The 26,515-nt window shown below is 44.5% G+C and overlaps 1 protein-coding gene across 1 annotated transcript in view; it reads right to left on the bottom strand.

Annotated features, from left to right (window-relative positions):
* dync1h1 (dynein, cytoplasmic 1, heavy chain 1) overlaps positions 1 to 25,894 on the bottom strand; it is a 34,970-nt gene extending 9,076 nt beyond the window's left edge. Inside the window, 54 exon segments of the mRNA XM_051722785.1 lie at positions 6 to 123; positions 852 to 1,047; positions 1,543 to 1,663; positions 1,748 to 1,867; positions 1,953 to 2,080; positions 2,083 to 2,125; positions 2,225 to 2,429; positions 2,606 to 2,820; positions 2,908 to 3,069; positions 3,156 to 3,270; positions 3,354 to 3,487; positions 3,584 to 3,713; positions 3,812 to 3,975; positions 4,191 to 4,356; positions 4,453 to 4,574; positions 4,659 to 4,865; positions 5,086 to 5,319; positions 5,437 to 5,577; positions 5,706 to 5,936; positions 6,046 to 6,273; positions 6,364 to 6,520; positions 6,675 to 6,913; positions 6,995 to 7,207; positions 8,666 to 8,849; positions 9,014 to 9,254; positions 9,579 to 9,738; positions 9,928 to 10,028; positions 10,155 to 10,437; positions 11,006 to 11,200; positions 11,298 to 11,486; positions 11,609 to 11,774; positions 13,672 to 13,845; positions 13,933 to 14,099; positions 14,244 to 14,390; positions 14,520 to 14,729; positions 14,831 to 14,941; positions 15,025 to 15,138; positions 15,712 to 15,867; positions 15,963 to 16,202; positions 16,281 to 16,400; positions 16,480 to 16,590; positions 16,700 to 16,876; positions 16,960 to 17,100; positions 17,183 to 17,329; positions 17,458 to 17,607; positions 17,762 to 17,941; positions 18,026 to 19,102; positions 19,541 to 19,768; positions 19,849 to 20,120; positions 20,219 to 20,405; positions 20,571 to 20,826; positions 21,051 to 21,224; positions 21,353 to 21,440; positions 25,550 to 25,894. Coding sequence (XP_051578745.1) covers positions 6 to 123; positions 852 to 1,047; positions 1,543 to 1,663; positions 1,748 to 1,867; positions 1,953 to 2,080; positions 2,083 to 2,125; positions 2,225 to 2,429; positions 2,606 to 2,820; positions 2,908 to 3,069; positions 3,156 to 3,270; positions 3,354 to 3,487; positions 3,584 to 3,713; positions 3,812 to 3,975; positions 4,191 to 4,356; positions 4,453 to 4,574; positions 4,659 to 4,865; positions 5,086 to 5,319; positions 5,437 to 5,577; positions 5,706 to 5,936; positions 6,046 to 6,273; positions 6,364 to 6,520; positions 6,675 to 6,913; positions 6,995 to 7,207; positions 8,666 to 8,849; positions 9,014 to 9,254; positions 9,579 to 9,738; positions 9,928 to 10,028; positions 10,155 to 10,437; positions 11,006 to 11,200; positions 11,298 to 11,486; positions 11,609 to 11,774; positions 13,672 to 13,845; positions 13,933 to 14,099; positions 14,244 to 14,390; positions 14,520 to 14,729; positions 14,831 to 14,941; positions 15,025 to 15,138; positions 15,712 to 15,867; positions 15,963 to 16,202; positions 16,281 to 16,400; positions 16,480 to 16,590; positions 16,700 to 16,876; positions 16,960 to 17,100; positions 17,183 to 17,329; positions 17,458 to 17,607; positions 17,762 to 17,941; positions 18,026 to 19,102; positions 19,541 to 19,768; positions 19,849 to 20,120; positions 20,219 to 20,405; positions 20,571 to 20,826; positions 21,051 to 21,224; positions 21,353 to 21,440; positions 25,550 to 25,802 — 10,188 coding nt within the window. The 5' untranslated portion in view covers positions 25,803 to 25,894.
* Between the last annotated feature and the right edge of the window lie 621 nt (positions 25,895 to 26,515).

The raw sequence follows: 26,515 nt of genomic DNA, 5'->3' as shown, positions 1-26,515 counted from the left end.
CATACCTGAGCAATCGCCCATTTGACCATCGGCCCGCAGGCCAGAGACGCACGGTTGACCTGCTCGTAGTTGTAGCTGGGGTTGGACATGTAGTTCTTCTTCATCTTCTCACGGATGGAGTCACTGTGATGAACACAATAGTTTGTTAGAATTAAGCTTACAGGTTTTGGCTGTAATGTTGTAATGACACACAATTAGGAAAGGACTAAAGCATCCACACTTCTGTCAATATTGTCTGTACTACTGAATATCTCTTCACTAACATAGTAATAACCAATCAAAACAAGTTCATCTGATGTCTGATTAGCCTGAGACAGTATCTAAGAGTCCATCTCTTGTACCTGAGAGGATTATATAAGTATGAGAAGAGATGATAATACCTCATGTCCTCAGAGACAAAGTTGACTATGCTGGAGATGAAATTGTCTCTGATTATAACTTGTCTGATCTTTTTCCAGTCATTAGTTTCCTCCCCCAGCAACAGACAGATAGACTCTAGAGCCAGTTTAACAGCTGCCGGCGGGTTGGCCATAGCACGCACTTCAACAAGATGCTGCTTCTTTATAGAGCTGACCGCTAAAGAGGAAATGGAGGGGTGGGGGGTGGGGGTAGGTTTAGGGCCATGAAGGATGAACGGGTTCATATGGCGGGAGCAGAACAGCCGCAGCGGTGAAAAGAGGGACTGTGTCACGTGACCTGCTAATCTGACTGATTGAGCCTGATTCTGGGTCTATAAACTGCCAGTATGTTATTTGATCATGAGTGACCATTGCAAATAACTCTGATATTGAACAAACAGTTTTCCTCTTTAAGCACAACGGCCGCTGCTCCACACCAAGCATGACAGTCACCTGATCTCATCAGCAGAAAAGTTCACAATAGTGGGGATGAAGTTCTCGCGCATTATGATGGAGCGAATCTGTTTCCAGTCGGTGGTGCTCTCGCCCAGCAGCAGGCAGATGGACTCCAGAGCCAGTTTAACTGCCGCCGGCGGGTTGGCCATCGACCGCACCTCCACTAAGTGCTGCTTCTTAATAGATTTAACAGCTAAACGGGTCACAAGATCATGAGCAGAGAGAAAGAGTGAAGACAGATGGAGAGCAGAGACATTACCGCGGTGAAGAGAGTGAACACCACTGCCAAACATACAAAGATAAGAGGCGAGAAGAACTGCAGAAAGAACTGACAGTTTCACAGAAGGAAATATTCACCATTTTCTCACCTCATCAAACCAGTGATGGCTTTGTATTACTAGGTAGCATCACCAGTGTTTACATTTCTCTTTTTAGAACACCAATATTCTAATATAAGTGAGTTCAGACATTATACAGCAGATGATGTATGTGCCTCTTCTGGCCCTCAAACATCACATGAAAAAATGGTGAATATTTCTTTAGAAGCAGAAGATCACAATATGACAGGAAAAAATGTCATTTCACATAGATATGAACTTTAATCAGGGTCATTTACTGTAATTGATGTGAGCGAAATGTAAAATCACACTGTGACACAGAGGAAAGTGTGATAATTCATCATTCATACCGTTCTGAGCTTCAATAACAGCCGGCTCCACTTGATCCAAATCCTGTTTCACACTCAGCTGCTTGTCTTTAATCACTTCCTGTTGCTTGTAAACTGCTTCCTGGATCTCTTGACTCATGACCTGTTGACCGAGATGAGGGTTGCAAGAGCATTTTAACCAGTTGAACACAAGGACTTCACAGGTATATGTAATCACTCCTCTTACCTTTTTCTTCTCGGCCTCCTGCTGATCTTTCACCATCTTCTTCAGTTTGTCGTTTGCAGCAGCGTTCTTCACCTCCAGCTCTTGACTCTTGATGCGCAGGTCACGCCGCAGCTCCTCCACCTGTAACACAACACATCGTCAACACTAATACAGCAGACAAGTCTGCCTGCGTTCAGGTTGCTCGAGTGATGATGTCACGACATACCTGATCTACAGTCTCTTTTATTTTGCGCAGTCCCACGTTGAGATGCATCTGCTGCTCCTCCAGCTCGCTGCGTTTTTCATTGAACAGGTTAGCGTAGTGGTTGATGAAGTCCAGGTAGTGGCGGGGGTGATGGCCATGGTGCGACCGCCACGCTTAGCCAGACGGTTGTTCGCCTAACACACACCAGAGTAAAATACACAACTGTGTGCTGCAGGTCACCAAATAAAACTTGTAAAGCAACAGATCATGTGACAGCAGACAGTGTTTCTGACCTGGTGCAGCGTCTGATGCACAAACACGCAACCGTTGACAATGGCCTCACGATGAGTGGGCGGCTGGGGCAGTTTGTCATACACTGTGGGCATGTAGTCGGGCACTTTGTAGTTTGGTTTCTCCAGGTCCATCTTGCTGGTGAACTCTTTACCCACCTGGTAGAGTGCTTCAGTGGACCAATCACCAAACCAGTTCAGCACACACCTGCAGAGAAACCACCATCAGTGCAGAAAAACTATGACCCACAACAACAATTTACATAACATGAAACTTAACTCTGCAGGAGATGCTGCTATTCTACTGGCAAAGATCGCTTGTCACAGTCAATTCTCACAGGCTAGTGAACTGAACAGGTTAAACATTGCTGGCAATGGTTGTACCTGTTGAAGAGGGCGGGTGATGTGGCTGCGCGGTCCTTCAGGCCCTCTGATGAAGGATTCATGGTGAAGACCACATGCAAGTTCCTGATCACTTGACTGGTGAACCATTTGTAAAGCTCCTCATGGGTGTCTAACATCAAGCCCTCCTTCTGCGCGCCCTCCTTACACTGGGTCATCAGGGTGGCATATTCATCGCCTTCAAACAGGCCGGGCACCTACAGCAGCAGCAGCACCACATGCACTTCAGAATGCTGAACTCAAAACAAACATCAATGGAGGGCTGCGCTTCAAACGTGTCTCACCTCTCCGTTGGCCAGCAGCGTGTTCATGCGCTCCAGGAAGCCAGAGTCCAGCACGTTAGACTCGTCCATGATGAAGGCAATCTTCTCATTCTTACATCCAGACCGACGAAGAACCGTCCGCAGGTCTTCATCAAAGTCCTCTCCGGTGTATTTCCTGTGTACCTGTGAAGATGATCAAGGTTATAAACCCTAAAAAATACACAAAGCAGCACAAGAGTTTTTCATGGTGTTCATTTGGTAATTTCCACCTTGATCTGATAGACACTCAGTCCGTTCATCCAGGCCACAAACCGAGAGAGTGTTGTCTTTCCAGCACCACTGACTCCAATTAGGAGCAGATGACCCTGCGGCTGACGGAAGATTCTAGAGAGAGAATCAGCCAATCATTAATGACCCATCAACAGAGTGAAATCATGCACAGTAACAATGATTGTGACTCTCCACACCTGTCGATCCGCAGCACGTGATCCAGAACCTCATTGAAGAGCACCAGAGGAACATCCAGCTCCTCCTCGTAGAAGACCTTCAGACGGGCCTTCACATAATCACGCAGCTCCTCCTGCTCCACAGGAACATAGTCCTACAGGAGAACAGAAACAGCTTAAACATCTCAAGAGTTTACTGGTGACCTCCAGGATTTTACTGGTGACCTGCTATGACGTCTCGGACTGCTCACCTTTGAGAGCCAGTTGCTGTAGAGAATGGGTCTGTTGAGGCCTTTGTCACGGTCGATGTTGGGAAAGTGTTTGAGGGCCACAGTGTCGATGTTCTCATCGGTCCAGCGTCTCTCCTCGTCCTCCACCAATCTGTCAGAAGAATCAATTCAATCATTGTGCCATTTCACTACAGTAAGACATGAGTTCTGCCAGACCTCCTTATTTCAACACACTCGTTTTAAACTCACCGATCCTGGAAGAGTCGAAGAGCTTCATGAGCCCAGATGCGAATGAGACCCTCCACAGGTAATGTCTCCAACGGGCGTAAAGCCTCAAAGATGCCCCTCACCCAACGGGTCATCTCTCGAGGGGAGTAGATGTAGTGCGGCTGCGTGTCCTGAGTGAAGCGCTCCTAATTGGAGAAGAGATTTTGAAAAAGTGTTCATTTTATGTTCGTTTACTTCACAGACAACTTTTATCCAAGTGTCTTTCAGTGCATTTAATGTATAATCACATTTTATCAGTATGTATGTTCCCTGGGTTTCAAACCCCTGATCTTGGCGTTATCAGCGCTCTGCTTTACCAGCTGAGCAACAGGAACTGATAAGGTGTGTTCAATATTCAAACCTGAGACATTGTGTAGAACTCCACCATGGCAGCAGTGAGCGGTTCAGCGAAGGTTCGCAGTGAAGGAATCAGTCTGAGCATCGCTCTGTTGAAAGTGCCGTAGATCTGCGTGAGGGAGGCGGGGCCAGGATAGTCCACGTACACGACCGGCACATGCCGCAAGAATCTGCATTTATATACACAAATAAATATCCTCATGACATCACTAAACAAACACTATATGTAGCGTTTTAAAACAATGCAGATCACATGACAGGTGAACCTGTGAGAGAGGGGCTTCCTGCCAGGGTCTGTGGGGGGGTTACAGGCACCGACAAACTGGATGCGTTCGAGTTTCACCCACGTCTGATCGGAGGTGCGATAGAAGCCGCCGTGCTCCACCATCTGAAGTCAAAGGCACAATGTTTTAAATTCCACATCATGAACAAAAAGAGCCCATCACAATGAAATCACCTGGTGACATCACACCTGTCTGATGAAGGAAATGACACGCTGCGTGCCGTATTTGTCCATGTCGGGCAGGTTGATTTCATCACAGAAGAGCACGAGCCATTTGCCCAGCTGCACAGGAGCCAGAACGACGCCGTTAGGAGTCCTGCGGTACTCGCAGTAATGATCAAACGTCTTCAGCAGCAGCTCGGGGGTCGTGGCACTAGAGAAGTTCAAACCTACAACCTGGTGACAAACAAACCAACACTCTTTGTGATCATGTAAAAAAACAGGAAGACACTCATGAAAAACCCTTTTAGGGGTCAAGCACTGGAGGTGTGTAGACACCTGCTGCTGTATCTGTTAAGAGCTCTTATTACTGGCAGTCCATTGAACCATATGGTAAAATAATTTTGTTAACCTGAAATTACTTTATGTACTCCGTGACGGTGACTCTACAACTCACCTCCATGTCTGGCAGGGCTCTCAGGGCACTGAACAGGGTCATGGTTTTACCGGAGCCCGGCGGGCCGCACAGCACCAAAGGCTTATGTTCAGCCAACCAGGTGTACAGAAGAGCTTCATGACGCACCGTATCCAAAGTGGGCACCACCACATCAGGTGACGCCACCTTGTGTGTCTCCACCTCAATCTGAGGCACCTTACCCTGCCAGGACTGCCACTCACCCGTGATGAACACCTGACGGATGCAAGAGTTCAGTTCAGTCACATTAACCTCAAAAAAACACAATGAATCACTAAAGCAGTTTTAGTCTTCAGTATTATGAACATCTGTGTTTCATCTGTCAGTTCACACCTCATAATCGATGATGGGAACGTTGGGTGCTGACGGAAGTGAAACAGTAGTGATGCGGCGAATGTATTCTCCAAGCTCCGCCCTCATCTTCAGTCTGCTGTCACCCGAGAAGGACCACAGGACGGCGTAGATCAGATATTTCTGTGCACAATGGAGAACGTTAGCTTGTTTTCTGTTCATAGCAGGATTCTCTAGCATTTATTCTCAAACATACGCTCTTTCTGTACAAGAATGAACATCCATTACACACAAACGTCTCTCGTACACACCTGCATGTATTTCTCCAGCTGGTCGATGGGCATGGGGAAATCCGGGTGGTTGTTGTTGTACAGCGCGACATTGCGACAGGCCTGATGCAGCATGGAGAAGAGTGATCCCAGCGAGCGCAGGCGGGTGAAGTCCATGATGTGCTCCATCTTTGAAGCGTGCTCCAGAGCTTTGATGACGAGTCCAGTGGAGGTGAAATATGGCTGCAGAATTGCAGCGGCGTCTCTCTGGATCTGTCAATCAAACACACAGAGATGTAAACACTGATAAAAACGCAGACTTGAACTGAACATGTGCTGCTCCTTTTCAAATCAGAACACCGAGCAGCATCTTCACTTGTACCTGCAGCATGGGTGATGCGGCCTCCTCCCCCTCGTCTTCAGTGCCCTTCCTCATGCGCTGAGCCTCATCTTCACCTTCATCCAGCGGGATGCTCCGCAGACGCGCAAGGAAGTTATTGAAGATCATGTCCGTGCTGAGAACGTCCTCGCTGAACCAAACCATCCCGCAGCGAGACACCGTGGCTAGTGTGGCGTATTTCAGGTCCTGCACTTCAAACATGATGCGCACCTGTGTGATGAAGGCAGTGACATCATTATCTGACACGCTACACACTCACAGCAGACAACAATCTGAGTGAAGTGTAAACCGTTTCAGTACATTTGGCGGCAGACTGAGACGCTCTCCGTTGGGAAGAGTCAAGAGTTTGTTGTCGTCCAGCACAGAGTTCAGATTCTCCACCCACTCAGGATCCACGTCACCATCAAAGATGATCCACTGTCTCTTCTGCAGCTCTCCACGGACATTATCAATGATCCTCAAATCAAACACACATACAGTCAGTGACGTCAACGTGTGATCTGATCAATGACTTAATAATGAGGTGTGTTGCTGACAAAAATAAAGCTGCTAATATATGGACATTAAAACTCAAACACTACTGAAACAGGATAACAGTCTTCGACACTCACTTCCTGAGCACATGCGTGAAGAGTCCGTCGGTCCACTCGCGTGTGTTGGGGTCCAGGGTTCCGTAAAGGTGGTCTTTGCTGATGGCTTTGGGGTCGATGATGTGGGCGACGCCCTCCAACCCCTCCAGTCTCTCCAGGGCTTTGAGCAGAACTCTCCAGGCCATCGTCTTACCACTGCCTGATGGGCCGACCATCATCAGACCATGATTGATCTGAGTGATCTGATACAGCTGCAGCACCTGAGGATCATCAAGATAAAGATGAGTCACTCAAGATGCAGTTGAGGGTCAAAGGTTCTTCTCTAATAAAAGGTTTCTTACCTTCTCGACCCACATGCTGCCCACATCGTCTCCGTCTCCGTACGTGAGGTACATCTCAGCACAAACCTTCTTGAGCTCCTCACGGAGCGCAGTCATCTCTCCTCGCATGTACTGAATGCCGGGGAAGACGTCAGACAGCAGACTGAAGAGCAGAGGAATGTCTTCTGCCACCAGCTTCGGCACCATCGTCTCACAAACACTCTGGATCAGAATCTGACACATGGGAACATAAGGGGAACAGGGTCAGAGGTACAAGGACACACTCTTCTGTTTACTCTTGTAAGTTCTAAATAAAGTCAACATGAAATCAAAATGTGATAAGCGGGCTGTGCTCGCGACATGTGGTGCTGATGCATCGTGGGTGACTACAGTTAGAGTCCCGGCTCGTGAGGTCGTTTCCCAATCCCATTCCCACTCTTCTCCCTCTCATTTACTGTCACCTCTCAACTTTCCTTATCACATTAAAAAGCCAAAAAGCCATAAAAAATAAATCTAATATATGGGTCTAATGAATATTATAATTCAGATAATTCAAACACATTTCATTAGGATGCAGACAATTAAAGCATTTAGACGATAGAAAGAGTGGCTATCAAAGTGAAAATATTGTTAGTTTTATTTCCATTTCATTAAAAATAACCCCATTATTGGCCTACTTTCCTCTGCTCTACTTTTAGTTGTTGGTTTATGTTCTTATGCCTCAGACAGATGCAGGGTTCCCACTCTTTTCATGGCACAACTTTCCAAGACATTCCAGGACATTTTATGTGCCCAACGGGTGTAATATTTAAGCAAAAAACACACGAGAGATTATGATGTATATTGTGGTTAAGATTAATTTGAATTCATTACACATTAATTTTGAAGCACGCAGCACATGCAGATTATATATTTAATTAAATCACAGCCTTTTGCAGTTTAATAATCACACTAGGACATATCACAATTTTAATTTGATTATTTGTGCATTCAAACATTCTTTTTCCTCCCAAATATGTCAAACTCCGAGACATTCCGCAGTTTATAGCTAATGGCATTTTTATGACTGGATTCAGTGATTCCGACCCTTTTTTTCCTCTTCACATCGTGGATGTGTGTGTCTGACACCTATCCCAAGTCCAAATCATACAATGTTTTTGTACATGTAACAAATATGTTAGAAACAGTCTAAATCTTTTCCAGGACATTTAGGTATTTTTCTAATTTTCCATGACTGGACAACTTCATTGCAAAATTACAGGTTTTCCAGGATGGTTGGGAACCCTGTGCTGCTTTTGGAGCGTCTCACTATGATTGCACTGCAACTCACTATTTTTCATTGCGTCAAGTTAAACATAGTTTGAAACTTTAAAAACCCGTCTCTAGATATACCTGCATTCTGTTGCTAGAAACACCGTCAGTGTTTCATACGCATCGGCAGAAAATTCACGTAGGGGAACCGTTAACGGAACCGAAAGTCATGCAGATCAAACAATTCTTGTATTTTGTGAAGAATGGAACCGGTTCTTAACAAGAAACATTTCTCTGTTCCCAACTCTAGTCCCACCCTACATTTTATTTCTTACTGAATATTCGTTTCACTAACAAATGCGTCACTTTACTAAAGCAAAATAGTTTGTGAACAGCATTTCATGTTGATGTTAGCTCAGTCTGTGTTTGTGTCATTTGTACCTCCTGCTCTGGGAGATTCTCTGCGATTTCGTTCTCATCCACGTCCTCTCCTCGTTCACACTTCTCTCGTTTGATCTTCTGGATTCGTTCTCTCTTCACGTTCCCGGCGCTGATCAGTACACTCTTGAGCGCACGCAGACCGAAGTCATAATGCGACTGAGACGACAGCTGCTCGTCACACAACCTGCAACAAAGAGATGAACATTTGTCATTGCGTGCCCCTAAAAACTTCATAGAGCTTCTGTAATCAGTACACAAACCATAATGCATCTGAAATTCAGCTGTCAACAGTGGCTTATCAACAGCTGAACTAGATGAATACTGAACAATATCTAAACGTTGGTGTACTTGAAGAAGGGGACGATCTTCTTGGCGAGTATCTCCGCGGTTCGGAAGCCCTGCGAGTAGAGCATGACCTGAGCGATGAGCTGTCGGTCCGGTTTGGTCATGGCTAAACTTCTGAAGAGCTTCTTCAGGTTATCAGGCAGGTTGGAGCGTCCAGCGTAACCAGGATTCATGGTGATGAAGATGGCCATCTCTGGACTCACCTTCACCTGTTTGTTCAGCAGTTCTGTGGTGATGGGCACACCTGAACACACACACACACACACAAGATCTGATACAACTGAAATCACCTCCATTTAAACATCTCAATGGAACTGGATTCCAGATGGGACTGGTTCCTAAACAGACAAAGAATTTCACACCAATATATACAGCTTATGTCTCTGGTGAGTTTGGGCCGTTTTAGAGAATTTATGACTGTAGGGTTCACTGTGAATGTAAAGACTGACATCAGTTCACCTCTTCTCTTTCACAACACACAGTTCATCTATATTCTAATCCATATCACATTGCTAACACAGACTAATATCTCCTCATGTTCTTGTTGGGATGTTTGTAATGTACATACTGCGGTCTCTGTTGGGGTTGCTGTGTTCTCTCAGCGCCACCTGGATGTACTGAACCTGCTGAGATACAGCAGACAGCATACGCTCCTCCAGACGGTTGAACTCATCAAAACAGCCCCATGCACCCACCTGACACAGACCCACGAAGATACGGCCCATCGCCTGACAGAACACACACGGTTTCAACATGATTAAAAGACACTCGTTATGAACAGTCCCCTGATATTTAGCCCAATCCTTTGATGTACAACATATGTATAGATTCAGTGTGCAGAGACAGAACTACTAGTTAGGTCTGCAGATTCTTATTTAAACTCTGATAAATGCAGGTCAAAGTAAATTGTTCTGTACCTGGAAGTCAAAAGTCTCGTCACAGTTGAAGACCAGCACGAATCGACCGAGCTGGTGCCCGAGAGCTTTGACAGACTCCGTCTTTCCTGTTCCAGCAGGACCTACAGAACAAGAACCACATTTATAACAGCTTCACCTCACGTGTATGAACACCTAAATGCTGCTCCATCATTCTAGAAGACAGTTCAAGAATCAGATGACAAAAAAATTTCTGAAACTGGACCGACCAAAGGGAGATCCGCCCAGACGGGCCTCCAGCGCCTGTGTCATGGTGAGGTAGCAGCGGTCAGTTAGAGGCGTCTGCACCAGCTTGTCCTGCACCCCCAGATACTCGAAGCCATAGTTGAACTTTGCGTTGGCCATCTGAATGGAGAGCTGCTGCAGGACGTCCGTCTGTTTGGGGTCAAAGTAGAAGCGCATCTGACAGAGCCACTCGAAGGATTTGGGGTTGTCAATCTTGTTCTTGAGCAGAGCTCTGGTCACGTCTCTCTGGTGGACCATCTCAGTGATCTAAAAAAAAAAAAAGTAGCCAAATTAGTCGGAAGGGAGCCATTTGTCTCAGCCACTAACCCTTTCTTCCTGTCTAAGTGGCCGGTTCTCATCTAGAATAATCTGTAAAGTGAACCAGACTTCATGTCCATCGTCAAAAGTCTGGCTCTGTGAGACTAAGGAGCCCTTGAGATACTGTGTCACGATTAACCTCACAAACATGTCTAAAGCTCCAGACAAGTGCAGCACTGACCAGACAGTGTTCATGGGAAGTTGTTTGATGTTTGTGGTCTACATGTATTTCCAATGACAGGATAAGGTCACACTCACGAAGAACAATTTCTAGCCGATTAACTATTTTAGAGTAGAGAAATTTAACTCACTGAAATACATTTTCATGACTTTTCCATGACTAAGATTTAACTCATTTCCATTACTTTTCCTGGACTGGAAATTCCTTAATAAAATTCCCTGATATGTCCAGGTTTTCCATGATGGTGGGAACCCTGACCACCAGATCTTAACGCACACATTACAATATACATAATCTGTGGTTAGAAACATCAATATGAGCTTCTGATGTTCTGACCAGATGTTCCAGTTTCCTCCTGCGTAGCGGCGGCTGCTCCATCAGAACCGTGTCGGCCAGCAGGTTCAGAGTGGCCTCCACATTGGCCAGAACCGCCTGCAGCGGAGCCATGTTCCCTCCGCCCGCAATCGTGGTCAGAGCGTTCTCCACATTCTCAGACCAGTCGATCTGAGTGGACAGAACCACCAGCTGGGCCTGAACGGTAAAGGCAGAATTAAGATTGAGTTTGTGTTGTGTGTTAACTTGGATATTCGTTTTGTTTCGGATTTCATGTTCTCAGAAAGTTACTGACCTGGTATCTGTCAATCCAGTCAATGTAGGTGCTCAGGTCGACGGCGGTGCCCTTGTTAAAAGCGCCCACCTCAGTGACGGACTCCGCCAACAGTTTAGCCAGCGTCACTCTCATCTCGCGCTCCACCAGCGTGAGCCACTCGTTGATCTTCGGATGCTCCGTGATGGACACTGGAGTTTTGTAAAGCACCTGAAAATAACAGTGTACATGTGAGAGACTAGCACTGTTTTACCTGTGAACAAACATATGATGATGAATTTGACAAGAGGCTTCTGACAGAGAATTTGCTGATTTCAGATGTACTGATGTACCTCTTCTCCCTCTCTGGATGAGATACCCAGCACTTCAGTGTTGTCGTCATTCAGCAGGATGCTGGAAACTCCTGCAAACATTTTCTTGAAGTGTTTCTGCAGTTTGGCCACGTTCTTACTGTTGCCGATAATCTCCAGAAGATCTTCATCACCAACAAAGTAGAACCTGCAGGAAACAATATAGTTGGATGTCATGTGTCAGTTAAAACTAATTTATAAAACAATCATCTTTACGGGCAAATCAAACTAAACACTAAAATACTCAGACACTAGTTGCAGGTAATCTAACGGTGGTATGATGGTGATTACAGCACGGTAAAACATGTACAGGTGCATCTCAATAAATTAGAATATCGTGGAAAAGTTCATTTATTTCAGTAATTCAACTCAAATTGTGAAACTCGTGTATTAAATAAATTCAATGCACACAGACTGAAGTAGTTTAAGTCTTTGGTTCTTTTAATTGTGATGATTTTGGCTCACATTTAACAAAAACCCACCAATTCACTATCTCAAAAAATTAGAATACATCATAAGACCAATAAAAAAAACATTTTTAGTGAATTGTTGGCCTTCTGGAAAGTATGTTCATTTACTGTATATGTACTCAATACTTGGTAGGGGCTCCTTTTGCTTTAATTACTGCCTCAATTCGGCGTGGCATGGAGGTGATCAGTTTGTGGCACTGCTGAGGTGGTATGGAAGCCCAGGTTTCTTTGACAGTGGCCTTCAGCTCATCTGCATTTTTTGGTCTCTTGTTTCTCATTTTCCTCTTGACAATACCCCATAGATTCTCTATGGGGTTCAGGTCTGGTGAGTTTGCTGGCCAGTCAAGCACACCAACACCATGGTCATTTAACCAACTTTTGGTGCTTTTGGCAGTGTGGGCAGGTGCCAAATCCTGCTGGAAAATGAAATCAGCATCTTTAAAAAGCTGGTCAGCAGAAGGAAGCATGAAGTGCTCCAAAATTTCTTGGTAAACGGGTGCAGTGACTTTGGTTTTCAAAAAACACAATGGACCAACACCAGCAGATGACATTGCACCCCAAATCATCACAGACTTTGGAAACTTAACACTGGACTTCAAGCAACTTGGGTTATGAGCTTCTCCACCCTTCCTCCAGACTCTAGGACCTTGGTTTCCAAATGAAATACAAAACTTGCTCTCATCTGAAAAGAGGACTTTGGACCACTGGGCAACAGTCCAGTTCTTCTTCTCCTTAGCCCAGGTAAGACGCCTCTGACGTTGTCTGTGGTTCAGGAGTGGCTTAACAAGAGGAATACGACAACTGTATCCAAATTCCTTGACACGTCTGTGTATGGTGGCTCTTGATGCCTTGACCCCAGCCTCAGTCCATTCCTTGTGAAGTTCACCCAAATTCTCGAATCGATTTTGCTTGACAATCATAAGGCTGCGGTTCTCTCGGTTGATTGTGCATCTTTTTCTTCCACACTTTTTCCTTCCACTCAACTTTCTGTTAACATGCTTGGATACAGCACTCTGTGAACAGCCAGCTTCTTTGGCAATGAATGTTTGTAGCTTACCCTCCTTGTGAAGGGTGTCAATGATTGTCTTCTGGACAACTGTCAGATCAGCAGTCTTCCCCATGATTGTGTAGCCTAGTGAACCAAACTGAGAGACCATTTTGAAGGCTCAGGAAACCTTTGCAGGTGTTTTGAGTTGATTAGCTGATTGGCATGTCACCATATTCTAATTTTTTGAGATAGTGAATTGGTGGGTTTTTGTTAAATGTGAGCCAAAATCATCACAATTAAAAGAACCAAAGACTTAAACTACTTCAGTCTGTGTGCATTGAATTTATTTAATACACGAGTTTCACAATTTGAGTTGAATTACTGAAATAAATGAACTTTTCCACGACATTCTAATTTATTGAGATGCACCTGTACTATCTAGAACAATCTGCACAATTATGAAAGTCATTTCAACTGAAATAACTAGGTTATTTCACTTATTCACCATATTTTACTGGGACTGCTGTGCTTTCAGCAGATGTAACAGACACTACACAGCTGATATTATAAACACTAAAATATCTGACCTGGGGAAAGAAGAGCGCTCTCTCTCCAGATATTCTCCCAGCGCTTTCTGGATCTTTCCCAGCAGATCCGCGAGTCTCTCCAGTGACCTTTGAACCCCTTGAATGTTCAGGACGTCCATGACCAGCGGAGACTTGGTGACTTTCTTCATTAGAGCCAGAAACTCTGTGCTGATGCTGGGAAATCAAGCACATGTGTCACATGATCAGGTTCAAACTCTGTTGTGCGATACATATATTAATCTATTGCATGATAACACTCACCTCTGGAAGCGCTGCGTCTCCACTGGCAGGAGGTGTTTGATATCGGCACTTCCTGTAAAAATGCCTTCAAGGTAAACCCAGCGGCGCTGCACATCAATCCACACATCAAACAGAGCCATGATGCGGTTCAGTTTATCCTCCCAGCTCAGAGCGTCTTCTTCAAACACCTGCAGGACACGGTCAAGTCTTTAAATCAACACAGCCGTTTTCACACAAGATGCGTCAGAGGAACGAAATCTGGTCTGAGATCAACACGATATATAAATGGAGCATGTTTCTGCTTTTGAACTGAAAGTGGTAAAACACATTACCTTGTAGTAAGGAGACAGTTTCATGGCCGACACACTGTTGATGTGCTCTTTGACTTTGTTGAACAGATCGTCCCATCCGCGAATCAGGCGACACTTATTCTGATAGTTGACCAGATCGAGCTCGTAGGAGTTCCACACTTCACGAATCTACAGTTCAGGAAACAGAGGTTGACCTTTGACACAAACATCTCATAAAGAACCCTCAAGTCAATGGAGTTGCATTATGGACAATAGACCTGAGAGACAGATATAGATACAGCATTATAGATGAGAAACCTGTTTGAGGAACTCCTCGAGCGCCATCTCTCCCTGAGCCACCAGCAGCACGTCCTTCACCACCATCTCATTCTTCTGCAGGTCCACGTCCCAGATCTGCCCCAGAGTGAGTTCTGACAGAACCCAGTTCACATGCAGACGCTTCATTAGCTGCTTCCAGTGACGGTCCTTCAGAGCTTCAGACTTCAGCTCGATCACCAGCATGTTCACCTGGAGACCAACACAGAGTTCAGATGGACCACTGCAAGACCACAGTCTCTCACCCAACATTCAACAGCTCTCATGTGATTTGAAGTGTTTAAGTGTCTCACCTTCATGTATCCTTTGAGCATTCTCTGCACATACTCGTATGAAGCGTACTGCCGCAGACGAGCGGGGAAGTTCTTCAGCTGGTTGAGAAGAGCGTCTAAATTCTGACGCAGCTGTAAACAACAACAACATGAAGTCAGTAACACAAACGGACTGATAATCAGGTTATACACTGAGATGCAGGTGTGTCGTTCACCTTGCGCGGCTGCACAGAGACCCATGGCTGCTCCTTCATCTGATCGATCTGCTCCCAGACCTTCGACAGCTCAGACCAAACGCCCTTCAGATCCTGAAGCTCCTCCAGAGCCACCTGACAAACCACACACACACACACACACACACAAATGATCTCTATATACACTTTCTAGCCTGTCAGTCTTTTGCAATAACCATTTAACCAAAAAGTCTAACTTTACACACAAGTTTTCTTTATGCCATCATTCTTCAGGAATAACATCATTTTTGGTTGGAAAACAACAGCACAAATATAATTAAGTTTTAGTCATGCATTTGATGAAGTCTGTGATGTTTTTTGTGCCATTAATTGTTTGTCTCACTCTAACACAACCCATCCTATTTGATAAAATTACAAATTGGTAAGACATCAACATAAATAAAGATAAAAAATATAAGTTTACCTTTAAGTTGAAACCCTCATTTATGCTAACTGTCAGTCCCTTATCTTACTGTAGCTCTTTATTTCCATCCTGTTCATTTTCTTAAGTTATTATTAAAAGGCAAAATTTATTAATTTACAATAATTAATAAGGCTGCAGTGTTTGAGCTTGACCAGAGCATATTTCTGAAAGTCTGCTGTACTCATTTAGAGAAATACTTCCTTACAATGCAACGCAAAAATATAGATTTTATGGGAGTGACTCACCTGCACTCTCTCCTCACTGCTGCTCAACAGACCCGTGTCCGTCAGCTCTAACGCCTCCTTTGCTTTTGCACACTTCTCTCGGTCATCCTTCAGACGGCCAAATTTACCCTCGTAGATGGTGAGAGACTGCAGCGCTTCCTCTGGACGCAGACTCCCCTACAGATCAAACAGCAGAAAAACACTCTGTCCAGAACTGAAGTGAACCTGTAACTGCTGCTGTCAGATGGTTTACAAAAATGAGCTGAACGTACAGCCACTGGTTTGGTCTTCTCCCAGTCTGACAGCAGGTCTGTGGTGCGGTTCTCCACTGCACGATCCTCCTGAACGATCTTCATCTGAAGGTTAGCGACCTGCTGCTGGATGGCTGTGTCTTTGCGCTTCATGATGTCACTGAATGCACCCCACTCACCCTCGATATTATCAATGTACAGCCACGAGGGGGGGAACTGGAAGCGCTGCTTTTCCAGAAGACGCTGACCATTGCGGAACAGCTACAGGAACAAGAAGATTTGTCATGTTTCCTCAACAGAAATACATTTAAGAATCTAAATGTGGTGGATTATACTCACATCTACTTGCTTCTCAAACTGTTTGATCTTGCGCTTGAGGGTCTGCACGTACGTAATGAAGGTGACGGCGTCAGAGGTGCTCGCCGTGTCTACTGAATGCTGCTCCAGTTCTTGACGAGACTGAAGAATCATAAAGAAGTTGAGACAAACTCACATGGACGAACAAACACGATGCTTCAACGCTGAGACCTGCACTCACCTTAGAGATCTGAGAGTGGAAGTCCTGCATGTTGTTGCCCAACATCTGCCCAAACTTACTCAGAACCTCCTTATGCCACGAGTCATACTTTAGATTCACCTTGGACTGAACCTAAACCATCAAAGATGAAGAAAAACATTAACAGAAATTTAGCTGCTGACATGAAACATTGAACACGAAACAACATGAAGAACGGAGATGTAAGCGGTCACATTCTGACCTTGCCATAGTCTATGATGACGGGTCCAAACTCTTTCCTGGTCTCAGCATTGTCAAACGTGCCTCGAGCTTTGCGGATCTGCACGAGCAGCGCCTGCCACTTATTGAGATCTTCTCCCAGACGATTATAAATGTTCTCCGGTTGCATGTCCCACAGACACTGATACTGCAGCCACACCTAAAGGAGGAAACAGGAGTCAATCTGCTTCTTTCTTTATGAATACTGAACAATTATTAAATGCTCAGAGCAATTAACTTTACCTTCACATATTGCTCCACCTCAGACACATTTTCCTTTACGGCATTATAAGCTTCCTCCAGTGCCGCCGGCCCATCAGGCATTCTGGTCAGAGCATTCCTGTAGAACTTTTCCTCTTCTGATAACTCGTAGTGAACACCAACCTGTTTAAAGAGCAGAAGTTAACACACACGCACACTAAAACTAAAGGCTGACAGCAGAATACACATCCTCACACACTCGGACCTGATATCTCTGACTCTGAATTCTGGGCAGTGACAGAATGACCATCTTCCAGAAGAACATCTCCTGATAGAGTCTGTAGCGGCAGTCTTCAATAGGTGGGTTCAGATAGATCACTTGGTTTGTGATCCTCAATTCATGGATGACGTTCTGTTTGGACAAAGACAACAATTCAGTGTTGAGTTCTGAATAATATAGGTCAAACAGTCTAGGGTTACAGCAGCAGTTTCCACACATAAGCAGAAATTAGGCGTCAAATCTATACTGTGATGCCTTGCCTTGATCTTTGGTTCTCCTCCAGGTTTGTGACTGACTTGAGGAGCTTCAGTGTCCATGTCAACATCAGCCTTGTCCTCCATCTGTCCCCTGAGGACCTGCGTCCAGGCCTTGAGTCCTGCCTGCAAACGGACGCCGAGGATGCGCTCGATCTACGAAGGAAATGCAAAGGAAACTTGGACCATGAAGTTTCATTCAGTGAATGCCTATTTTGCCATTTATGATGCATACATGTGAGTTAAGTCTCATGATGTGTAAAACATCTGGTTAGATGTCTCCTTAACGCTTTTGTCCAGTGTAACTCACCTCAATGTCCAGTTTATTGACCCAGATGGGCAGATTAGAATAAGAGTGCAAGTTGAGGTCATCAACAGCTTTCTGAATGCGGCTCAGGATCTCATTGAAGGTCTTATTGTCGTACATGCAGGTCTCAAGAGAACGAACCTCCAAATCAATCTTCTCCTCAATCAGTAGGAGGTCATCCACCTACAATTCAACATCATATTCACACTTTGTCTTTTTCTCTTGAATGTAAACATGTACCATTTTACAGGTCTTTGATTGACCAACCTTTTCCTGGAAGTTGAAGACAGTTTCCGCCAGACGCTGGACGTAAGGGTCGAGTTTGTAGGACTCCCAGACCAGAGCGATGCCCTCAGTGATCAACGCCTGGACCTCCTTCTTCAGTCCTGCCACCAGCAGTGAGATGGACATCCGTTCTTCCACCTTCTCACAGGTGCGCTCATACGTGCGAACGCTCTCGATGAGCGAGATGGCGAACGGATACAGCTGATTGGCCTGATGAGCTTTGTTAACGATGGCCAGCGGCACACGGAAGCTCAGCCACTTCAGGTTGCGCACTTCCTTGGAGAGAGTGATGATCTCGGGCAGGAAGTTCACTTTGAGCTTCAGCACAGTTCCCGTGCGGCCGCGGGCACGAGTGTTCTCGATGGTGAAGATCCGGCCTGACACACCGAGGTTGCGCTGCTGCACCTTGCGAGCCCAGTCATCAAAAATCTCCTGCGTGTTGAGTTTGGCACGGAAACTGTCGCCATCCTGCTTGAGCTTCAGACCCTCCACGTGATTCTCCCAGCCCTTTCCAAGAACATCCTCCACGCGCTTCATGTAGGCGGTGAGCTGTCGGTCGATCTGTTTGGCCCAGATAATGGATCCAGAGACCGGAGGCAGATCTCTCACGTGACTCATCTTACACGACTGGCTCTGAGGGTATTGAACTTTGAACTTGTCATGCAGCGACTCGATGTCATCTTTGACGCGCTGGATGAGCTGCGTCTGGTACTCTCGGATGGCTCCACGAATGTGCGGACGGACAAACAGGGCGTTGAAGCGAGAAAATATACGGAACATTTCATTGGCGTTCTTGGCGGTGCCCAACTGGTCACGCAGTCGTGCGGTGATGCGAGTCTCCACACGGTCTATACGCTCATCGTAGCGCTTCATAGCCGCTTCCCACGCCTCCATTCCCTCCTTTGACACGTCCAATCCATCAACCTCCTTCACGTTTTCATAAGCCAGATTCACTTCCTCGATGGCGTTTGCATCTGCAGCATCGAAGAGAACCTCTGTCACCTTCATATCGGGCTGTTCGGCAGTCTCCCCCTGAGCATGCTGGGGCACGGCGGACAACTGCAAATGAAAACAGTACAATGAATGAGCCAGTTACACAATGATATAATGCTTCAATAGAAACTCTTTCACATCACTAGTTTGTATACATCTAAAAATTCGATTCAAAGACCCTTGACTTTTTTGGCTTGTAGTTCATGTCTGTTAGCTTTGAGGTCAACTATATGCTAAATGGACCAAATATATTGATGACATCCTCTTGCACTCAAGGACCTATAGAAATGTCTGTCCAGTTGAATGCTCTCTAGAACGAGAATGTCCCTCTCTTAATACCACCTGCAATAGAAAGTAGCACATCATGGTTTTGCTGGACTGTGAAAAAAGCCTTTCAATATGTCTATTCCCAACCTCCTGTTTCAACAGGAAATACATCAGCACAATGAAAACTTCCCACTGAGTTCTAAACTATTCAAATAATAATTATATCAGATTTAGTACCTGAGGTCTCAGCACACGAACAATAACTGCTCTGAGCTGCTCGTGTTGGCGTCTGAACCGCCGCATGTGGTCCAAACGGGCCTGAAGCTTGCGGTGGGCGGGGCTTAAACGCCACACCATCTTCAGATTCTCCTCCCTCTTCCTCTTCACAATATCTCTCAGGAGTACCTGTAGTTTCTCATACTCATCCTCCCACGTCTGGAAGACTTCAAAACACGCCACCATCACCTGAGGATGACACAAGAATATGAGCTGTGACCTGCAGGTGCACCATTGCAGAATGAACGAGACCTGAACAGCAGCAATACCTTCTCAAACTCTTCATAGGCCACATGCATGAGCTTGCGAGTGCCAAGGACTTTGAGCAGCTGAGAGCTGAGGTCTCGCGAGATGGCCTCCACCAGTCGTAACGCACGCTGGATGGGGTACTTGGTGTTTCGGATCTTGCGCAGGTGGGTGAAGATGGCTACCAATGCCTGGCGGATCTTGTCCAGTTCAGTGGCTGACAGAAGATCGTTGAGGGGAAAGTCTTTCATCAGGGGGTTGTAATCATTAACGGTTTCCACGGCCTGCTTCAACCCTGAGAAACACACATTATGACAGACCAAAATGTTAGAAAAGCAACACATAATTAGATGACACTTGAGATAACTCCTGCAGGGATGAAGGACACCTCACCTGTGTCTGTGTCGAAGCTGACTGTGGCGTGGAAGCGTTTGCCGTGTTTCAGGATGTCTAAGGTGAGCAAGACCTCTGGGCTCTCTCTCTTCTCCTGAATGCGGTTGAGGGCACGCTCGAGGTTCAGCCAGAAGCTGATCTCCTGCAGGGCGGTCCCAGAGGCCGGGTCACGGTCCAGTTTAGTCACCTGAGAACAGGTCACAGGTCAGAAACCGCAGCACAAACCTGAGATCCCGATCATGTGTGGGTAAAATCACATTTCTGAGATGTTTTTTTCCAACTACCTACGACTCCAATATTGTTTCTTGCACAGTAACACCATTTGAACGCAGTAATGCTATGAAGCTCAAACCTTCTGGATTTCTCTGATCCAGCGATTGACTCCAGACTGCAGCTGGTTCAGGAATGTCGGATCCTCCACTTTATCACCAAAGTCAGTGACCTTGGGCTTTTCCGTGCGCTCATAGCACTGCTTCGCCACATTAGTGATGATGGGGTGGATGAGCAGACTGATCTCTGGGATCTCAATATTCTGCTGCAGGTGGAGGAGCCCCATCTCCAACTCGGCAATCTTCTTCTCCACTGAGGGAGCCATCTTATCTCCATCCCTGAACCAAACACACACACACACACACACACACACACACACACACACACACACACACACACATATATATAGAGATACATACACATGCACCCATACACACATCGGTTCTGTTCAGTAACGTTGACTGATATACAAGATAATGTATACATGCTTAAAGAGGATAGCACTGCATTACTGACACAATTCTTCTCTAAACGTCATACATAAGGTCAGAGGTGACATTACCTGTCGGCTTTGCCGGACTCTCGGATGTAGGATTTGAAGTATGGAGCGACTGCATTACTGATGAAAGAGTGCAGTGTCTCATATGGAGAATCCTCACTTAGAGTCAGAACTCGCACCTGAGTCGAGATGGGTTTATCTGCATCAATAACTCCTGTCCGCTTGATCAAAGCGAGGCTGAAAGATCATGTGTCCCTGTTAGTGACTGAGTGAAAAGCCTCAACTCACATAACACACTAATTACCATTAGATAACTAATATCATAAATCAATTAGAATAGAAAACTCTCAATACAAGCTTGTTACCTGTTTGATTTGAGCCCGTAATGAATGTCAATGCTGATGCTGTAGGAAATACACTCTTTCTCCTCTTCACCTTCATCACCAACATCCTCTGCAGTTCAAACAAGTGTCAGAAAAACTGACCCTAACCCTAAATAACTAGCAGTTATTTTTGACATTCAACATTCAAAATGAGAAATCAATGAAAACATAAAATATAAATAAATCAAACAAAGCATGTGACAGTGACAACACGGATTAAACAGACTGAGCTCATGTTTGTGTTCAAGTCTGCACAGAAACAACAGCACACCCAACACTTAAACAATATCATAATCAAATATAAAAGAGAAGAACATCAGATGATAAAAGCAGTGTTGAATGAAAAAAGCTTCATTTACAGGCTTGAATGTTCCTCATGCGGTCACTCATCTGATCTGAGGCCTGTACCATGAAGCTAGTTAAACAAACACAGGGTATCAGGATTGGTTTCGAGTTGACAAAACCAATCAGGCTAAATTGGTACCACGATGCTGCTCATCAACTTTGTCAACTCAGGTTTAGATTAGTTAAAGATTCAGTTCAGTTTGAGATTAGTTCACGCACATGTGCACATGAATGCCGTTTGACAGATCGTTTCGACAGAACGACGTGTTGTTTATGTGCATCTAAGCGGCTGTTAAACAGTGCACACTCTCTCTGGACTGTAATGTACGGGTTTCCCCGAGACCACAGAGATGATGAGAGAAACTGGAATATATGAACGAGTGAAGACATTATTCCTCTGATTGTGTGATTTACACTGTAAGGGTAAGGTTGCACCAGCTGTGTAAGGTCTCACGTAAGTTGGGAAATTCAAATTAAGGGCTTAGTAACTACTAGTTCATTAGTAACTAAGTCAGTGCTTAATTTGGTTGCACCACATGTTCTCTTAAAGCAAGACTTGGCTAGCAGGTCGTAAACTCTCCGTGAAGTGATGCATAGTCACATAATGTGAAGTTTACCTTTATTGATCCAATAAGCAGCCTTTACATTTGTAAACAGAAGTGTTGAAAAGACGTGCATTTTAGTTTTGTTACAGTTGATGTTCAAACCTTGTTTTCTCACATGTCAGCTGTAATAAATTATATCCCCAATGTGATGAAAGTAGATCTGATAAGTAGTTTATTTGCAATGTAAATAATATATAGGATCTGTATCTAAAATGAAAAGGGTGTGATAAATAAATACTAATACAACAGGCTGGAAAAACAGACATTTATTCATTTTAATTCTATACATTTTATATATGTTGAAACTTGACACCGGGTCACGCACCGTTAGATCGGTTTCATGTTGAAGAGCCGCTTAGTTTTTATTTTCATGTTCTCTCTCATAAATGTAAACGAGTGTAAATATCAACTTCATCATATACTGTTTGTCAAAAGGATTGATGTCTTGTCACACAAAATATCACCTTTTTGATGTCATTTAATCAGTGTGCTTTTTTATTCTGTCTTCTCCCCAGGACGGGATTTAACAGAAGAATTAATGTAAGTGCTTTTATATAATTATGTGTCTTTAAACCCTCCAAAAATTAATTTTTGTGGTAATCAACATTATGACACAAATACTGTCGATTGAGATTAACTTGTATTGAACCCGGAATATTCCTTTAATCTTAGAGTTAGGGTAAACTTATTAGCTGTTTGAAATATAGCCTAATGTTATATAATGTTTATATTTTCATAGATAATTTATCACTAAAGTAGGTAAATGGAAAAACAAATATAGCGTATTTAAATAGAATACCAGACTTCATCTGCCGAAAATCTATATTTAAATATTTCATCATGAAGAGTTGTTTCTGTAGATTTCTAATATTTTTTTGTGTAAAGTGTGCTTTAAGAGACACGGGGGAGTGGCTTCATTGTGTCAGAGATTACTCACAGCTGATTGGTTCAGTATCTGTTAGCAATCCGTTACCAGAACTAACCCTATCTGTATTATTCAGCTTTAGATGTAGGTTACATCCTTCTCATCTGTGTCACTGCATGTTGATAACAGACATGCTGAAGAAGATCCGTGAGTTTTTGTCCATGTGAATGCAATTTAAAGCCGCACACAGCAAAGCTTAAAAATCTTATTAGAGGGGTCTGTGTATCGCAGCGAGTACTGACGCTGACTATCACACCTGGAGTCACGAGTTTGAATCCAGGGTGTGTTGAGTGACTCCAGCCAGGTCTCCTAAGCAACCAAATTGGCCCGGTTGCTAGGGAGGGTAGAGTCACATGGGGTAACCTCCTCGTGGTCGCTATAATGTGGTTCTCGCTCTCGGTGGAGCGTGTGGTGAGTTGTGTGTGGATGCCGCGGAGAACAGCGTGAAGCCTCCACACGTGCTATGTCTCCACGGTAACACACTCAACAAGTCATGTGATATGATGCGCGGATTGACGGTCTCAGACGCGGAGGCAACTGAGATTCGTCCTCTGCCACCCGGATTGAGGCGAGTCACTACGCCACCACGAGGACTTAAAGCGCATTCGGAATTTGGCAGAAAAGGGGAGAAAAAAAACAAACAAAAAAAATCTTATTAGCGCAGCTGCTGAGTGACAGGTCGAACTTGCAACCTATAAGTCCTTGATTTCATCAGACTTGCACTTGGGAAATCTATCACATATCCACTATCGTGTGCATATACAGTTATAACAGATATCCCCCTAAATGTAGCCGTAGAACTGAAACGAATGCAAGTATGACAATTAAAAACAGACCATGACAGAAATTTGAAAACTCTGTCCATCAGTGATAAAAATGGGTTTCTAGAACAACCCGTATAGCAAATGATTTGTTTGAAGAGCAGAGAACAGCATTTCTGTAGAATCATTCCCAGTGATGTGGTCGTGAATAATATGGGAAAAACACGGTTTTAACATGATCATTTTCCACGTGCACAGTCCGCGTGACACAATTTATCATCATCAGGAGTGTACGCGACTGTCCGTTCACAGTCCAAATGACGTAATTTTCGTCATCAGGAGTGTCCGCGACGGTCTGTTCACAGTCCACATGACGTAATTTTCGCCATCAGGAGTGTCCGCGACGGTCCATGCACAGTCCGCGTGACGTAATTTTCGTCATCAGGAGTGTCCGCGTACAGCCAGATTTTTCTGCCCGTGCGGACTGTGCGTGGAAAAAACACGCATGCGCAAGAGGAATTACTGCTTGACGGTATAGCTCAACTGTGCGTATTGCCACCTAGTGAACTCTTCTATCTGAACAGTCAACGGACAGAAAAATCTGGCTGCATGCCGACAATCCTGATGACAACAACTGTCACGCAGACTGTGCACGGACCATCGCGGAACGCGGACAGGCGAATTATACTTTGGGCTTTAGGGTTAGGTTAATTGATCAATGAATCTAAAGCTTCTCTACTCGCTCTCGACATTTTTTACAGCGTTTTAAAAGCTTTTGCATATATATTAGTTAACCTACATTTTACACAGTTTTACATTAAAATTATAACAGACAATTTCAATGGTGGTTTTAAGATTATTTTCGGTAGTTCTAAGAAAACTTCGCTCAGATTTATCTCATGGGACTGAAGCATCGTGCTTTAGGATGTGCATATAGACCCAGATTTAATCTTAGTATTGTACCTATTAAAAGTAAATATCATTAATACTATTATAAACAGTGCAAACAACGCTTTGTAGTGAGCCGTTTATTATGAGATACAACTTTTACCTCCCGTTTTTTTCGGAATCGAAAAAATTAGTCAAAACCAGGAATCGGAGTCGATTCCCAAATTTGTGAAATCGAACAGCACAACCTGTAGCAGACATTTATAGTACAACAGGAAGCGAGTTCCAAGAGGCGCATGCGCACAAGAACATAACGCCGTCCTGATGAACACCGGTAACAGCTGACCCTGACCCACCTTCATGGTACAGACACACCCTTAATTCTCATCGATCATTTATTATTCATCACTGATCGGATTCAAACAGCTTTATGGTCTCATTAAAATCATGTTATGTTCTCTTTAATAAACATGTGAACATTCATCCTGATCATAACTACACAAACACAGCGAAAATGTTAGTTTAATACTGACATATGAAGACGCAAAACTGCAGACATTAAAATGACGTCATGTTAATGTCGTACATGTAATGGGAGTTTAAAGTCGTTAAGATGTGTTTATTAAATTCATCCTGTAAAATGAATGTTTTAAACCTTTCAGCGCGTTCCGCTCCACCAGGATCGAGTGAATTTGCGGGTCTGACAGGAATTTTCTCATCTGCTCGAGCGCGCACTTCTCCTCCAGCGCGCTCTCGAGTGCCGCGGGCGCGTCCCCGCCATCTTCCAGCAGCAGCGGCACGAGCTTACGGATGTGTTTCTGCAGAACAGACGCGTCCGCAACCGTCTGCACGGCCGCAGAAACCTCCATCCCGCCGCTGCCGTCGTCTCCTCCGCCACCGTCAGACATTTCACACCGAGTAAAGCGCAATAAACCGCAGATTGAGCTCTGCCGGAGCGCACGAGCTGTATCACGGTCACTGACTCAATGACCAACGCCCAGTGCAGACGGAAACTTTATTGTTGCATTGTGTTCTGGGAGATGTAGTTTTCCACAATCTGAAAGTGATGAGTAGTCATGACTGATGAACTACAACACCCAGAAAGCCGAAACATAGCGCAAGCGCAAACGTCAGCACATCTCTGCTGCATTGTGCCATGTCATGTGTTATTGAACGTGTATAAACTGAACAGTGTTAGAAATATCATGTATCATGTTCTGCGTGCCATGAAAACTGTGAATAATAATAATATCATCAATTGATGCTCAAACAGGACTATAAACTTTTAGTCAGAATTTGTCTGATTTTGTGATTGGAAGACAATTAATCATATAAAATGATATGATGAATCGATTGATATGAAGAAAGCAGGTTTAGCATGAAGCGACATGAAGATTCTAGACAGAATTAAAACAATAACACATGTACACTTGACAATAATGACACGCATACATGTTGCTATGTACATGTGTGTATGTGCACATAGGTATGTGTATGTTTGTGCAGGTGGTATATAAATAATTTTAATTTGTATAGGTAACGTATAAATCTGAATTTATATAATGCACATATTGTTTATAGTCTTCATCTCTTGTAGTTTATTTTCGACCAATTTGGTAAC

Source organism: Myxocyprinus asiaticus, chromosome 17, assembly GCF_019703515.2.
Source record: "Myxocyprinus asiaticus isolate MX2 ecotype Aquarium Trade chromosome 17, UBuf_Myxa_2, whole genome shotgun sequence".
Taxonomy (NCBI): Eukaryota; Metazoa; Chordata; class Actinopteri; order Cypriniformes; family Catostomidae; genus Myxocyprinus; species Myxocyprinus asiaticus.
The sequence above is the reverse complement of the archived record's forward strand: the minus strand, read 5'-3'. Positions and strand labels throughout refer to the sequence as shown.